At 39.1% G+C, this 14,812-nt stretch overlaps 1 protein-coding gene across 1 annotated transcript in view; it reads right to left on the reverse strand.

Annotated features, from left to right (window-relative positions):
• Positions 1-4,546: 4,546 nt before the first annotated feature.
• PYRD (pyrimidine d) overlaps positions 4,547-14,812 on the reverse strand; it is a 302,811-nt gene continuing 292,545 nt past the window's right edge. Inside the window, exon 11 of the mRNA XM_089415909.1 lies at positions 4,547-5,127. Coding sequence (XP_089272035.1) covers positions 5,053-5,127 — 75 coding nt within the window. The 3' untranslated portion in view covers positions 4,547-5,052. The remainder of the gene's footprint in view (positions 5,128-14,812) is intronic.

Below are 14,812 nucleotides of genomic sequence, written 5' to 3' on the forward strand. Positions count from 1 at the left end.
ATTCTAAACAATTTAGGAGATATTAAAATAATTAATATTTTTAATGGAGTCCCTAAGTCTAAACTTAGCGAAAATAAAATATTAATGTGAATTAATATAACACTGTGTTAGAAGGGTCCAAAAGTCATGGATCAAGCCAGACTTAATCTTAGTCATTGATTAGGGACTTAATCTCGGCCATTGAAATGTCAACGAGAAAAGTATAAGAGGAGGCTTGAGGGTCACTTGGAGAACACACCGAATTGATCAAGAATTCGATTTTCTGAGGCAGGGCTTGCTGAGGAAATCGAAGGAGTGATCAGAGTTGCAGCAAAGGGGCAATGAATACAAAAGCAAAGAGGAAGAGGGTACCAGGAGCATCAACACAGAAGCTGGGAGAGAGGGATGCAAAGCCAACTAGAGGCCACGCAGAGCCAGTCAGGGCCCATGCAGAGGTAGCCAGGAGCTGCGCAGTGCTAGAGAGAGCCAACGTGGGTGACACAGAGGCTCTAGAGGTTGACATGAGGCGATTTGGGGTGACACTGGGCCAGAGAGGTTGACGCAGTCCCTAGAGGCAAACACTAGAGAATTCATGGGGCAGATTGGCGCTGAGAGCTGTGGGATTGTTCATCCGAGGTTTCAGCCGGAATATTTGTTTTCGACTAAGAGGTACTACTGTCGAGATCATTCTCTATTGGGTTAGCCGGTTTGGCACCCAGATTATATTCTGAAACTACTTAAGAATAAAACCCTCAAACAACTGCACCAGTTTTCCCACATTGGGTTTTTCTGGGAACGTTGGTCCAAAAATAACGACGTCACTTGTGTGCTTGTTTTTCCTTCAGTTGATGATCTGTAATGTGTTGAGCATGTACTTGTATTTTATTTCAGTGTTTACATGGTAAATAACTTGTTTATTAAACAAAACAAGTAGGCAGAAATAAGTTAGAAAGTACATGAAGGATTTCTAATAGTTAGACTTAGAAATTCCAACATTTATTAATACCCATTAATATTTTTATTTTCGTAAGTTTAGACTTAGGAACTCATTAAAAATATTAATTATTTGAATAACTCCTCATCCGAGTGGAATTTCTACAAATGATTTCTGGGTCTTGTAAATCTCATGTGCCTTAGCCTCTCCACCAATTTTCAAGGCTAAAGCACATCTAATGCTACCCAAAATCAACGCTCCCTCTCAGCAAGGAATGTGCTCTAGTAATGTTTCACCATATAAGCATCACACTGATCCTCTGCATCGGTCCTCTGTGCTAATGCTTGGCATGCTGCCCCACATCCATTGCACTGGTGCTTCCTATACTGCTGCCTATGACACTACCACTACCACTGCTACATCTGTACTGCAGCTCAAAATATTGCATCATGTTGCCCACAGCACTGCCACTGCTAACTGCTACACTGCAACTCCCAACACTTATCCATTTCTGCTACTGAAATGGATTCTTCACCATCCCCATCTTCTCTCAAAAATAAACGAACTTTGTTCTTCCTAGAGCCTTGGTGAGGATGTCTGCCACTTGTTCTCCTATGGGGGTGTACCTCAACTATACTGCTCCTCGTTGGACACAGTGTTTGACAAAGTGACACCTAATATCAATGTGCTTTGACCGATCATGAAATATTGGATTCTCAGAGAGCTTTATGCAGCTTTGATTATCACACAAGATCCTGGTCGCTTCCATCGTTCTCCTGAATAGATTCACAAGCAATTTCCTAAGCCATATGGCTTCGCACGAAGTTGTGCTAGCTGCCATATATTCTTCTTCAGCTAAGCTTAGAGCCTCGTATTTCTGTTTCCTACTACACCAGGAGGTCATTCCTGATCCAATGTTGAAACAGTACCCAATTATACTTTTCTGATCTACTGAACTTCCAGTCCAATCTGCATCAGTGAACCCACTCAACCCGATGTCATTGCCTCGAGTGTACAATAGTCCATGCTCGACTGTTCCTTGTATATACTTGAGAACATGTTTGGTTGCTGCCCACTGCGCCCTCTTGGGTTCCACCATGAACTAACTAAGGGCGTTGACAACGTAATAAATGTTTAGCCTCATATTGACCAGATACATTAGGGACCCTCGTTTGGTACTTAGTTCTCGAACTCCTGATAATGTTTTCCTGAGAATTCTTAGAGCCCCATGGTGTAAGTGTCCCATCCTCCTATGCCATAGCTCATTCAAATCTTTGTCTCCATTATTACCTATCAGTGCCATTGGTGATTCTAGTTGTAACTTGTACAACCTGTGACCTCTGATTCCAATCTGGGCCTTCTTTTTCCAACTCAGGTGTTTGACATTTACTCTCCTTAATGAAAAAAATGTCATAGCCTTTACTTTGAAGTTGAGATACGAAGAGTAAGTTCATCCCCAATCCTGGCACACGTAGCATATTGGTTGCTCGAAGCCGCCCTCCTGCTTCGGTTTGAAAGGCTACAGTACCTCTTCCTACTGGGGTACACTTTGCCTTATTTCCCATCGTGATCTGAAAATTCATCCTTTCTTCCTAATAATCTGAAAAACATTCTCGGATTCCTGTCATATGCCAAGAAGCTCCATTGTCTATATACTAAACCTCAGAGCAGGTAAAGCTTGCTAAGAAAGTGACTTCTTCTTCCAATCTGGAAGCTAACATAGAATAATCGTAATTCATGTCCCTTGTGCATTTTTCTGGAAATCCGCGTGAGTACCCTTGAGTGGATGCCTCTGCATCATGCTCTTGACCCATAGTCGATTTTCCTCTTATGTTGCCAAATCTCTGCTCTGATACCATGTGAAAATTTCTAAACTGAAATTCTACTACAACAACTGATTTATTTCACCTACTTATTATTCACAATAAATTATTTACAAAATCCCTTCAACAAATATTAAAATAAATTCTACTACAGTTATCACACAATTACCTAGAAAAAAATAACATACACAAGAACCAATCACATCAACACAGTTGTTTTTGGACAATTGTCCTTGGAAAAACCCAATGCAGGAAAATTGGTGCAACAGATGAGGGCTTTATTAATCTTCAGCAGCAATTGCTTTTACAAGGAACGATTTTACAGAGAAATTGAAAGAAAACACCTGAGACTTTCCCTTTGAGACTTTCTGACACTTTGGAGACCCTACTCCCACTCCTGCATGGCTCTTAGTGGCTTTGTGTCCCTCTGCATTAGCCTGCACGAGGGCTACGACTCTCCTCTAGATTGCGTCTCTCTTTGCCTTGTCTCCCATTGTTCCTATGTCACCTCTTCCTTAGCCATTGCCTGTTGTTGATGCCCTCCTCTTCTTCCACCCTACAACTCCCCCTCTGAAATCGGTCTCCTTCTCTTGAGAATTGATTTTCCTTGAGATACTGAGTGTCTATCGGTGTGTCTCCAAATGATCCTAAAGTCTTCTCTTATATTTTCCTAGTTGATGTATCAACGACCGAGAAGTTTCTAATGAATGACTAAGATTAAAACAGAGTTGATCCTTGTCTCTTAGAAGCTTCTTACCCTTATCTTTATTAATACCCATTAAAATTTTTATTTTCGTAAGTTTAAACTTAGGAACCCATTAAAAATATTAATTATTTTAGTAACTCCTCATCCGAATGGAATTTCTCCAAACGATTTCTAGGTCTTGGAGATCTCATGTGCCTTAGCCTCTCCACCAATTTTCAAGGCTAGAGCACATCCGATGCTACCCAAAATCAACATTTATTAATCCAAGCCCTTGTTTCTATTAAAAATTTGAAGTTAAACCACTATATGGATATACTTGTAAAAACAATATCAATCTTATTACAAAAGTCATATACAACAATATTGGAAGTTATAAAAAAGCTTGAAAACAAAACAATATGTTATGCTTCTCAGTCGGTTAAAATATAAAAAGGATAATTTCATTATTGCCTAGGCTCTTAGAAAGACACAATGCATCAATTAACATCTCTCTTTCTTAAATTATAATATACAAAAAATACGAGCTATATAAGTTGGACACAGGCATATGGTCTAATAGTAAGTGACTCAGCATCAGGCACATACTTCTCAACTTCTTTGATCTCTTGTATCCACACCAAATCATATATGGGGAGAGATGAAGGTAACATGACTTAATGTTTCTCTAAATCATATATAGCATACAGCATTTGAAAATATTTGTTGATGCAGTCCTGATACATTCAGATCTCATATGACACCTTCCACCAATCAATTGAGCACCTCGTAAAGTCTTTACTCAAACCAAAACAACTTATAAGAGTTCTATAAATAATTTGTTAAAGTTGTTCTATGGATTAAAATTTTTGTGAAAAAAAATTGGAAGGTGTACACATCGTAGCCAGCCATGCATTAAAAACGAATTAGTAAGCAACACATAAATATATATGCCAACTCCAGTTACAAAATGTCAACCTTGGCCTTCATATTTTCATGTAGGCACAAGAAGATGAGTTAATGTTGGTAGTTTTTGGTTGAATGTTATTCGAGGCCTGTGAGTGTATCACAATCCGCGGAAGATTAAGAAGATGATGAAAAGCAGTGTTCCGCCACACTACAAAAATGTAAATCGACTGAGATAAAGTCATAATTACAAGACCTTGATATCATCACAGTATGATTGTCAACAAAGGGATTTGCGTGCAATCTTCCTCTGCAGAGGGCATTTCGTGTATATGACTCAAATGATTCAGCTCAGCTAACTACCTCTCAAACCTTAAGTTCCCAAAGTAATGCACAAAGAAAAATTTATTGTCTATTTCACAAAATTTGATTGCTTCAATCAGTGTTGCCTTCCAATAAATGAACAGAATCCTCAATAAGATTTCCCAATTTTGATTACGTTTACCACTGACAGAAGGAAAGAATAATTAAATTTCTAAATAAGCATCCCAATCTGCTGCTAACCATAAGCTATGAAACACTTAGGATTGGAATTGACATGTATGTCCATACTTCAAAATCCGTTTGTAGTCACAATAATGAAAAATGTTGCCTTTAGCAACAAATGTTCATGCAGATGATAGCACATGGGAGAGGCATTCCTACTTGCATGCCTCCAAGCTAAACAGCTATCTGTAATCAGCACCAACAGCTTCATACACAGACTTGAACCCATCCCTTTCCAGGCATGCTGCCAATTCAGCCTGAAAAGAAATAAAGTGGGAAAAAGAACATAAGATTCATTTACATTAATCACCACAAATAACAACAATATTTAGAGGCCACTGAACTCTCTCAGTCATCGTTGATCAAACATAGGAATACATAAACAGTCAATACGTTTCCAAAATTTCCAAGACATCAAATTGACAGTAATCACAAGCAAACAGTAAACTAGAACCTCAGGTTTGACATGCAAATATTAATGCTTTTGATCCACAAAGTAAACTAGGACAAACATAACCTCGGGCAGCATTTTGTGAGAACTCATCACGCCTCTAAAACAATAAACCTCTGGACTAGACAGAAATTAATCTTCCAATACAGATGGTAATTAAATTTTTAATACATACTAACACAGAAATTTTACAAAAAACACCGGAATTCAAATCATGCATTGTTTATCATGCCAAATTTAACTTTTACATTCAAACGCAATCATACAGCCACTATCTGAGAAAAATCACAATTCCAAATGAAAAGAATCAAACCCTGCATAAATACTATGAAGAACTTCAATATTAACCTGCCATTTAATTATATCGATCCTCTAATGCAGCAATAGGAATAAGATATAATGGTAAATTAATAAGAATAAGCAAAAGATTTAGCGCAGATTAATGTCAACTAGGTTCGTGTGGCATTTCTCAAGATATACTCAATGTGAAGAAATTTTATGTGAAAACTAATATTATCAAACCTCCGGCCTTGGGCTCCACCTGCTTTTTGGTAAAAAAATGAATTAATACAACTGACAGGTTCTGGGGTCCAACCATGTTGTCCTATAAAAGAATGAGAGCCATTGACCCAATAGGGTTTAAGATGGTTGTGAACACTATCCCAATAAAAGGAAGAAGGAAAGTGTGTGTGAGTGTGTGTGTGGGTGAGTTTCGGTGCTATTACAGGGATCACATTTCGGTAATATTACAATGATGTATTTCGGTGCTATCACATTGCTACCACAGTGAATTTCTTGATGTTATCACAGTGATGAAGTCTTGGTTCTCCAGTGTTTCGGTGCTATCACAGTCTCGATGCTAGTGCTATCACAGTGATACAAGTTCGGTGCCACTGCAAGGATCTAAGTGTGAAGAAGAATGATTGCTACAGGAGCTATTGAACTGAAGAATGACAAAGTTGACTTGATGGATGGAGGAAGTCTCGAGTCTAAGTTGTAAGGGTCTTGGTCGTCTCACCTTGAATCTACTAAAGGAAGAATTTTGACTGGGTTTTCCCCTAGAGTGGGGTTTTTCCCTGGCATCGTGCCTACATCTTGTGTTCTCTTCTATTTCTTGCTTGCCATTAGTCATGATGATAAGAAAAGATAATTCAAAAGAACAGATAATAATAATGAGAACTATCACAAGTTAATGTCATAATAAGAGAAATCATGTAACTGCCACTCGGATTTCTCAACATGGTATCAGAGCTATGGTCAATGTCAAAGGCAGTTTGAAGGCCACTTATACATCTTTGAAACGTCCTCAGTGAAAGTGAGCTAATTCAAGACACTTTGAAGTAGAAGGAGAAGGTTTGAATGTCCTAATACTAGGTTCCAATATGTCACAGTAAAGAAGCTCGGTCAATCTTAGAAATGAGAGCAGTGAAAGTTCAGTGCAAAATCTTAAAAGGAAAAACAGATGTCATAGTAATATATCTCGGTGTACCTCACTAAGATAAGTTCGGATCTTTTCGGAGAATAAGGATCGTTGAAGCCTCAATCTAGAAGAGATGTAACTTCACTCAAATCACATAGAAGTTTTTCAGTGAAATCAAGTGACAGAGCAGCTTTGGCATACCATAAGGAGGCACTTCGGTTTAGCTTCAGAGATTGGATTCATATCACATTCATGACTTCGCTAAAAGAATTCGGGCTCAATGAATTGTTAAAGCACTAAGTGTTGAAGCAATGATAAGGTCAAAGCAGTAAAGAAGTACACTCAACTCATCGAAGAAAGGGAACTCAGTACAACTACCTGTGGAGATCTATAAAGTACAAGCACAAGGTACCAGCTCAAGGAAATCAAGTAAGTATTCAACAAGATGCTCTTGCAACAAATCTAATGAGTTATTAAATCAAACGTACATAAACACAAGGTACATTTATGAGCTTTTAATAATCCTTGTTTATAACTGGTTTAGGATAAATAGTGTACTCTCTAGATAACATATTGGAACCTTAATCCTCTTCCTCTAGGATTTACATGTAATCTAGGATGTCAAATAAAGGTCATACTAATGATTGAAAGAATGAACTGCTTATCATAGGATTCCATCCTCCATGATTATGTAGAAGATCTAACTTGAGAAATTAAATTATGTCCTTGGTATCACATGCTGTGCTTGTAAGTATGTACTATAGATATAAAAGATGTTGGCTTAATACAAAGAGAACACTTCAAGGAATCATTACCAGATTTGCCAAGGAACATCTCCAAGTATGTCTCAAAGTATACTCCTTACAAGATTCTCTTCAAAGTATGATCATCTTAATTTTGAAGTTTGCATTACATTACTAACATCGTTATGTCTAACTATATTGAATCATAAAGATTCTTGTTTTGGGTGATTCATCATTTGATAAATCTACCCTCATATTCTTAATTGATTTTATAGAACCCTAGACAGGTTCTCTGGAAAACCCTAACCTAAGAGTATGCTAATGTTAATATCTAAAACCCTAAAACTTCTTAGGGTTATTGAGAAAAGCTATTTTAAGTTTTTGTTGATGATGTCATGTCTGGGGTTTTAATATGATCATGAAAACCCTAACTTGTTAGGGTTGAAATAATGTTGTTTGAAATCTCGAACCTTTAAAGTTATGGTAAAGTAGGGTTTCTATGTTATGAATTGAAACCCTATATCCTTAGGGTTTGGTTGGGTCTATAAGCAAAACCCTTGTTATGTATTTAGAGTCCTAGGAATGAAACCCTAGGTATGTGTCCTTTTGGTTGAAACCCTAGCCTGTTCTAGGTCAGTATATGTCTAACATATTAATATTGCCTGACATATGATGTGCTTATGATATGCTGATGAATTCCTAGATATATGTGTTGACCTAAGTGTTAATGGTCATGAGTCCTAGGGTTTGGAAACAAGCCCTAGTCAAAGTTTGATGGTCTAGGATGATGTTGTTTGGAGAATCTAGGGTTTAGCACCTAAACCCTAGTAGTAGTTAAATTCTCTTGTATAACCGCCTGCAATTTATGAGTCTATATTGTGATTGTTGAGAATTTGTAGATGGAAATCTAGGGTTTACATCAAACCCTAGTAGATGCTAGTCATGATGTTGATTAAGTTGTGATTGGCTTTGATTGGTGTTAAAATTGGCAACTAGGGCCAAACTCCATGTGATTCACCTTATTCATGGCTGATAATATTTTTCCTAGATTCCTCTCGTCGAGAGGTGTAGGATTGATCTAAAGATCATCCAATTCCGATAAGTATCTATCGAGATGAATTTATTTTGATTATGGAATAATTATCAAGCCGACCAGCAACTTTTGTAGGCTCAGAAGCCCAACAGACACATCTATTCATCATCAGCATTTGTATATAAATACAGGAGGCCTTTTCCTCATTTGGACACACACTGATCATCACATCTCTCTCTCCCTTTGGTGCGCGGCGAAATCTTGCACTAGTGCGCGGCGAAATCTTGCACTGGTGCGCAGTGAAATCTTGCATTGGTGCGCAGCGAAATCTTGCACTGGTGCGCGGCGAATCTTGGACTGGTGCACGGCGAAGTCTTGGATTGGTGCACGATGAACGACTCACCGGTGGAAACTTGACAAGTTCGATCTAGGGTCTGCTGCCCTAGTTTAGGGTTGATCTGGGGTTTGCTGCTACTGATATAAATCAGATCCTTGTACTATTTCTCTCTGCTGAATTATTGAAGATAAAAGAAGATTTGATCAAAGGGTTTCCCCATATTGGGGTTTGTCCCTGGCTAGCCGCCACATCTTGTGTCTCTTGTCTTGGCTTGTTTTCTGTCGATCGTTTAATGTTCTATCTGCACTTTACTTAATGTACATGTGATTGCTAATCTGTGGATAATAATAAGAAAAAGAAGTAAACTGCTCTAAGCATAGAACATACCATAACTTAACATGGTATCGGAGCTGAGGTGAAGACAAAGCCCGAGCAAGAGCAAGAGCAATCACCAAAGAGAAGATTGGCAGGCTATCCAAAAAGAATTCATGGGGTCCTCAACACACTTCCCTGCTGAAGACAAGCTCCGTGAGAAGTCTGACTACCACGGATGGAAGATGTCTCTCGATCTAACATTAGAAGAACAGGAAGTGTTGGACCATGTGAAAGGCGGAATTGTTGAGCCTCCATCAAATGCATCTGCTACTGCTAGGAACAAATGGACCTAAGGGTGGAAGAAAAGGACGATGTTACATTTGTGATAAAGCAGGTCACTATGCAAGGGAGTGCCCTGATAGAAGGGACTCACACCGGGACAATGATCAAAATCCCTCTCATGGCAATCACAGGAATGGCAAATCTAATAGCAAAAGTAAAAGGAGTGCTTGAAATCAAGGAAGAGGACAACCATTCAAGAAGGATAGAAATTCTAGGTATGAATCTAACACCGTTGACAATAAACAAGATGAATATTATCTACCAGCTGCTCTATCTACCTCTGCTCCTCCGGACTCGCTGGGAAATTGGCTTATTGATAGTGGTGCCTCAAGGCACTTCACTAGTTACAAAGAAGTTCTCCATAATCTGATAGAGAAAGAAACTAACCTGGAAATTGTCCTTGGAGATAATATGAAATATCCTGTGAAAGTTGTAGGCAATGTCTCTCTTAAATTGAATCAAGGCAATATGATCCACTTCCAGGATGTATTATATGTACCTGACCTCAAAAAGAACCTGGTGTCCATTTTGGCTATGGAAGACAAAGGCTGCAAGGTGGCTTTTAGCGATGGCAAGGTACGTGCATGGAAAAACAATATTAAAGATGCCTTCACTCTTGGGTTTCAAGTTGATTCATTATATCAGGTCGGAGGAAGTCCGCTAGGTGTCATGTCATGTGACACATCTCAAGCCTTGATCAAGAATAACACCAAAGAGAAGATCAAGATCTTAAGGACTGATAATGGGACTGAATATGAATCTAACGAGTTTCATGACTTCTGTAAAGAGGCTGGCATTAAAAGGGAGACTACTACACCATATACTCCTGAATAGAATGGTGTGGCGGAAAGGAAGAACAGTACCATTGTGGAAGTTGTCCGTGCCATGCTCCATGATCAAAGACTTCCAAAGTTTCTATGGGCCAAAGCTGCAAACACCGCCGTATATGTACAAAATTGAAGCCCTCATCAAGCATTGGGTTCCAGGACTCCTGAAGAAATGTTCACCGGTAAGAAACCTGACATATCTTATTTTAGAATTTTTGGAAGCCCTGTATATTTTCATGTGCCGAAAGAGAAAAGGAATAAATTGGGTGCATCTGGAAAGAAAGGAATCTTCGTGGGCTATGGTGAAAATACTAAGGGCTATAGAATCTATGTGGCCGGTCAAAGGGAAGTCATGATTGGTCATGATGTCACCTTTGACAAAGATATGGCTCTCAGCAAGGTCAACAATCTTCCTACTTTAAGGAGCTCTCAAGAAGCTGACACCAGGGAACCAAAAGAAAAAGATGATGAAACGATGCCCAATGTGGATGAACCCATGGATCCTATTGATCCACCTGAGCCTTCCTCTTCTAGGAAGAGGCCCTCTTGGCTTAGGGGGCTACTCAATGATGCTGAAGGACACACTGCACCCCGAGGAACCTTCCGTGAAAGTAAGAAACCCAACAGGTATCAAGGATACTGGACCACCATGAACACGATCATACAAAATGACCCTTCATCATTCTCAGATGCCGTCAAGCATCAAGTATGGAAGGATGCTATGACCGAAGAATATGAGTCTATTATGGAGAATGATGTCCGGGAAGTAGTACCCAGACCCAGGACAAGACAGTTGTCACTTCTAAATGGCTTTACAAGATAAAGCATGCTGCTGATGGAAGTACGGAAAAGTATAAGGCTTGTTTTGTTACTCGTGGCTTCTCCCAGAAGGAAGGTATAGACTATGACGAGATATTTGCACCTGTTGCCAGATATACCACCATCTGCTCGATCATAGCCCTTGTGGCTTCACAAGGATTGAACCTACATCAGATGGATGTCAAGACCGCGTTCTTGCATGGTTCGATCAAAGAAGAGGTCTACGTGGAGCAACCCAAAGGATTTGAGATTTATGATCGAAAATCTCATGTATGCAGGTTGAAGAAGGCTCTCTATGGGCTGAAGCAAGCACCCCGATCATGGTATGAGAGGATTGACAGCTACTTGATGAAGCTGGGATTCAATAGAAGTGAAGCCGACCCTAACCTCTATTTTAAGGTTGAAGATGACAAACCTCTCATACTGGTGCTGTATGTGGATGACCTCTTCCTAACAGGTGCAGACCCTCTCATTCACAAATGTAAGAGGGAGTTGGCTTCTGAATTTGAAATGAAGGACCTAGGACTGATGCACTATTTCCTAGGACTTGAAGTCTGGCAGAAGCCAAGGAAAATTTTCCTATCTCAAGGAAAATATGTGGTGAAGATATTGGAAAGATTCGGTATGGTAGACTACAAGCCTGTAACTACCCCGATGGAGCTTGACTTCAAGAAGTTAAGCGGTAGTGCTGCTGGACCTGTTTTACGAAATGCTACCGAGTATCGGCAACTCGTCGAAGCATTAATGTTCTTAGTGAACTCCCGTCCAAATATATGCTTTGCAATCAACACATTAAGTCAACATATGGTTGAACCTCATCACATACATTGGATTGGTGCCAAGAATCTGTTCAGATATCTTCATGGCACAATTACTTATGGGTTAAGATACACTGCCGAAGATATGAGACTACTAGGAGACACTGATGCTGATTGGGCAGGCAAGGTGGTGGATCGGAAGAGCACTTCTGGGTGCTATTTCTCCTTGGGATCTACTTCGATATCCTGGATGAGCAGGAAGCAGAAGTCGGTGGCTTTGAGCACCGCCGAGGCAGAGTATATTGCTGCTAGCATGGCCTCCTGTGAGGCAATCTAGTTGCGAAAGCTCTTTAGTGAGCTGTTTGGATTTGGACTCAGTAACTTACTTGAACAACTGAAGTGGACGCTAAGGCGAAAGTTTCCTCACATCAACCTGAGATATACGCGAACTAACGCGACCCTTTCGCTTCTCCAATGTGCTTTACAATCTCACTCTTCACGATGATCTTGGAACAGAACTGTCCTCAGACAGGCAGCCCAGCAGGCTTCAATATTAATTCAAGCAATAATGTTACATACCAAATTAAGCCTCAAGATTAGAGCTTGCTAGTCTCTGGTCTTTGAGAGCTCACAATACAAACATATACTCACACTCAAACACACGATGCCTAAACTATCTTCAACACACCTATTTATAAGACTTATGAGAATAATTGAGGGTCCTTGTCTGACATTACTTAGTCATGACGGTGTCTGCTCAATATTCTCTTAGTACAATAATTCAAGATGCATAATAAAAAAGAAGACGCATTAACAAAATCTGCTTGCACTTTAGTCACTATCAAAATCTGCTTCAAAATCCGAATCTGGTGGAGTCCTTTGTCGTTCCCATGAGGATGTTAGCTTTGACAGCATTTCCTCTGGCTTTTCCCATGAAGATGTAAGCCACGATAGATATTCCTTCTCCCAAGTGGGATCATTCTGTACTTGAGCATCTTGATACACGTCAACAAATATTGTTTCCTTTTCATCCCATACTTTTGCTTTTCCTTTAGAGTCAGATATCACTATTGAAGATTCTTCTTTCTGAGGTGCATGTGAACTTTGTCCGGTGTCGAATATTGCTTTTGAGGATTGTCCCATATGAAACTTTATAGAGTCAGATGATTTTCTTAAACTTTTTTGAGGGAAGAGATAATCATCCTTATTCCACCTGTTCACATAAGCGAATGGATCAATTTCGATGCCAAGAAAAGAATCTTTCTTGCTTTTTCTAAAGTCGGGCAAGGACTGAACTGCCAACTCAACACCATCCAATAATTCCCACTTGAATATTTGAAACATGCTGACACCTTGCTCTATAGCAGCTTGTACCCATAATTTACATTGATGACTGATGTTTCCTTTTTCTTGCCATCCTATTTCGAACATCATGGATGAGCATACCCTGTTTGATAACAACAAATTTATAAGGCATACTACATCTTCTGTCCAACATCCTGCAGATATACCAATTGTGATTAGTGCCTTTTGATTGATTATCAGTCTCATTACCCCACATCTTCCTTGCATTGGCTCTAGTGTTTTGATTAATGACACTTTTTCTGGTAACTTCAAGGCATGAAATTCTTGAAGCCAACTTGAAACCTTTTTAATCTCTTCTGGATTTTCTGCCAATGTAGATTCTATTATACTATTTGTTCCATACACCTGTGAAAAAGGATTAGGAACTATGGGGTTTCTAAAATCCATGCTCTGATAATCCCATGGTTCTGAGAAAGTTCTGAGATACTGAAGTGTTCTTTCAATACACTGAGAAGCTCGAACTTGAACTTTCTTCTGACATCTGCCATTTTTTATTTCCCAATCAGCAAACGGTTGGAACAATTCATATTGTGGGAAAGAGTCAGTAGCTATAAAATTTTCATCCACTTGTTGTAGGAAGGCGGTATCTAATTCTTCAAACAAATCAGGAATCCGGAGTGATTTCAAAAAATGTTCAACCAATTCATTCATATTGATTTCCTCAAGATCTAGCATTTTTGCAGAGACATAAACAACAACAGAGAAATCAATTCCACCAATTATTTGATAATAATTCAAAGTCTTTAAAACTTTGATCATTTCTTCTGTGTAGTGACTACTCCATGTGTCATCAAGCAGTTTGAAATAAACTTTCACTTTCAAGTTTGGCATAGGATAAACCTTTACCAATTCTTCATCAAGATTTAGAAAAACACCAACATTCTTATGTTGCCAAGCTTGGCATCTTTGAATCCATTGGTTTCTTCTCAATCGTAAGCCAACCAGCTTTTTAATTTCTTGAGTAACATCTTCTAACAGAAATTCCAAAATTCGGAACCTTTGAACAAACGTTTCAAAATTGTCATCAGCAGGGGTTTTGCCTGAAAGGCTGAATATTTCATTCCTATGCACATGAACCTTGTTCATTTCCCTGGTCAAAGCATCTGCTAGAAAATTAGAATTTCCCGGAATCCATTCAACATCAAACTCATACATCTGGAACCACATTTGCCATGCTAACAATCTTCCACGAGCTAATTGTTTTGAGATCTTTGCATTCAAAAAATATTTAAAGTTCATGGAATCTGTTCTAATTAAAAACTTTGCTGGAGCAAGATAAATTTCAAACTTCTGGATTCCATTGAAGATGGCAAGAGTTTCCTTTTTAGCAGGAAAATAATTCTTTTGATGTTCTAAAAATTCTCCCGAAGCATAAGCACAAAGAACTTCTTCTGTTTTTTCTTCTTCTTCCTTTCGTTCAAAAAGTGCGGCTGCCCAACAATTGTCTGAAGCATCTGTCTGCAAAACTAAAAAACCATTACCTGGCGGTTTCAAGGCGGGGGGATGCTGACATTCTGCCTTTAGGAGCTGGA

This window comes from Pinus tabuliformis, chromosome 6, assembly GCF_031772625.1.
Source record: "Pinus tabuliformis cultivar Carrire ecotype Pingquan chromosome 6, CPIR1, whole genome shotgun sequence".
Classification (NCBI taxonomy): domain Eukaryota; kingdom Viridiplantae; phylum Streptophyta; class Pinopsida; order Pinales; family Pinaceae; genus Pinus; species Pinus tabuliformis.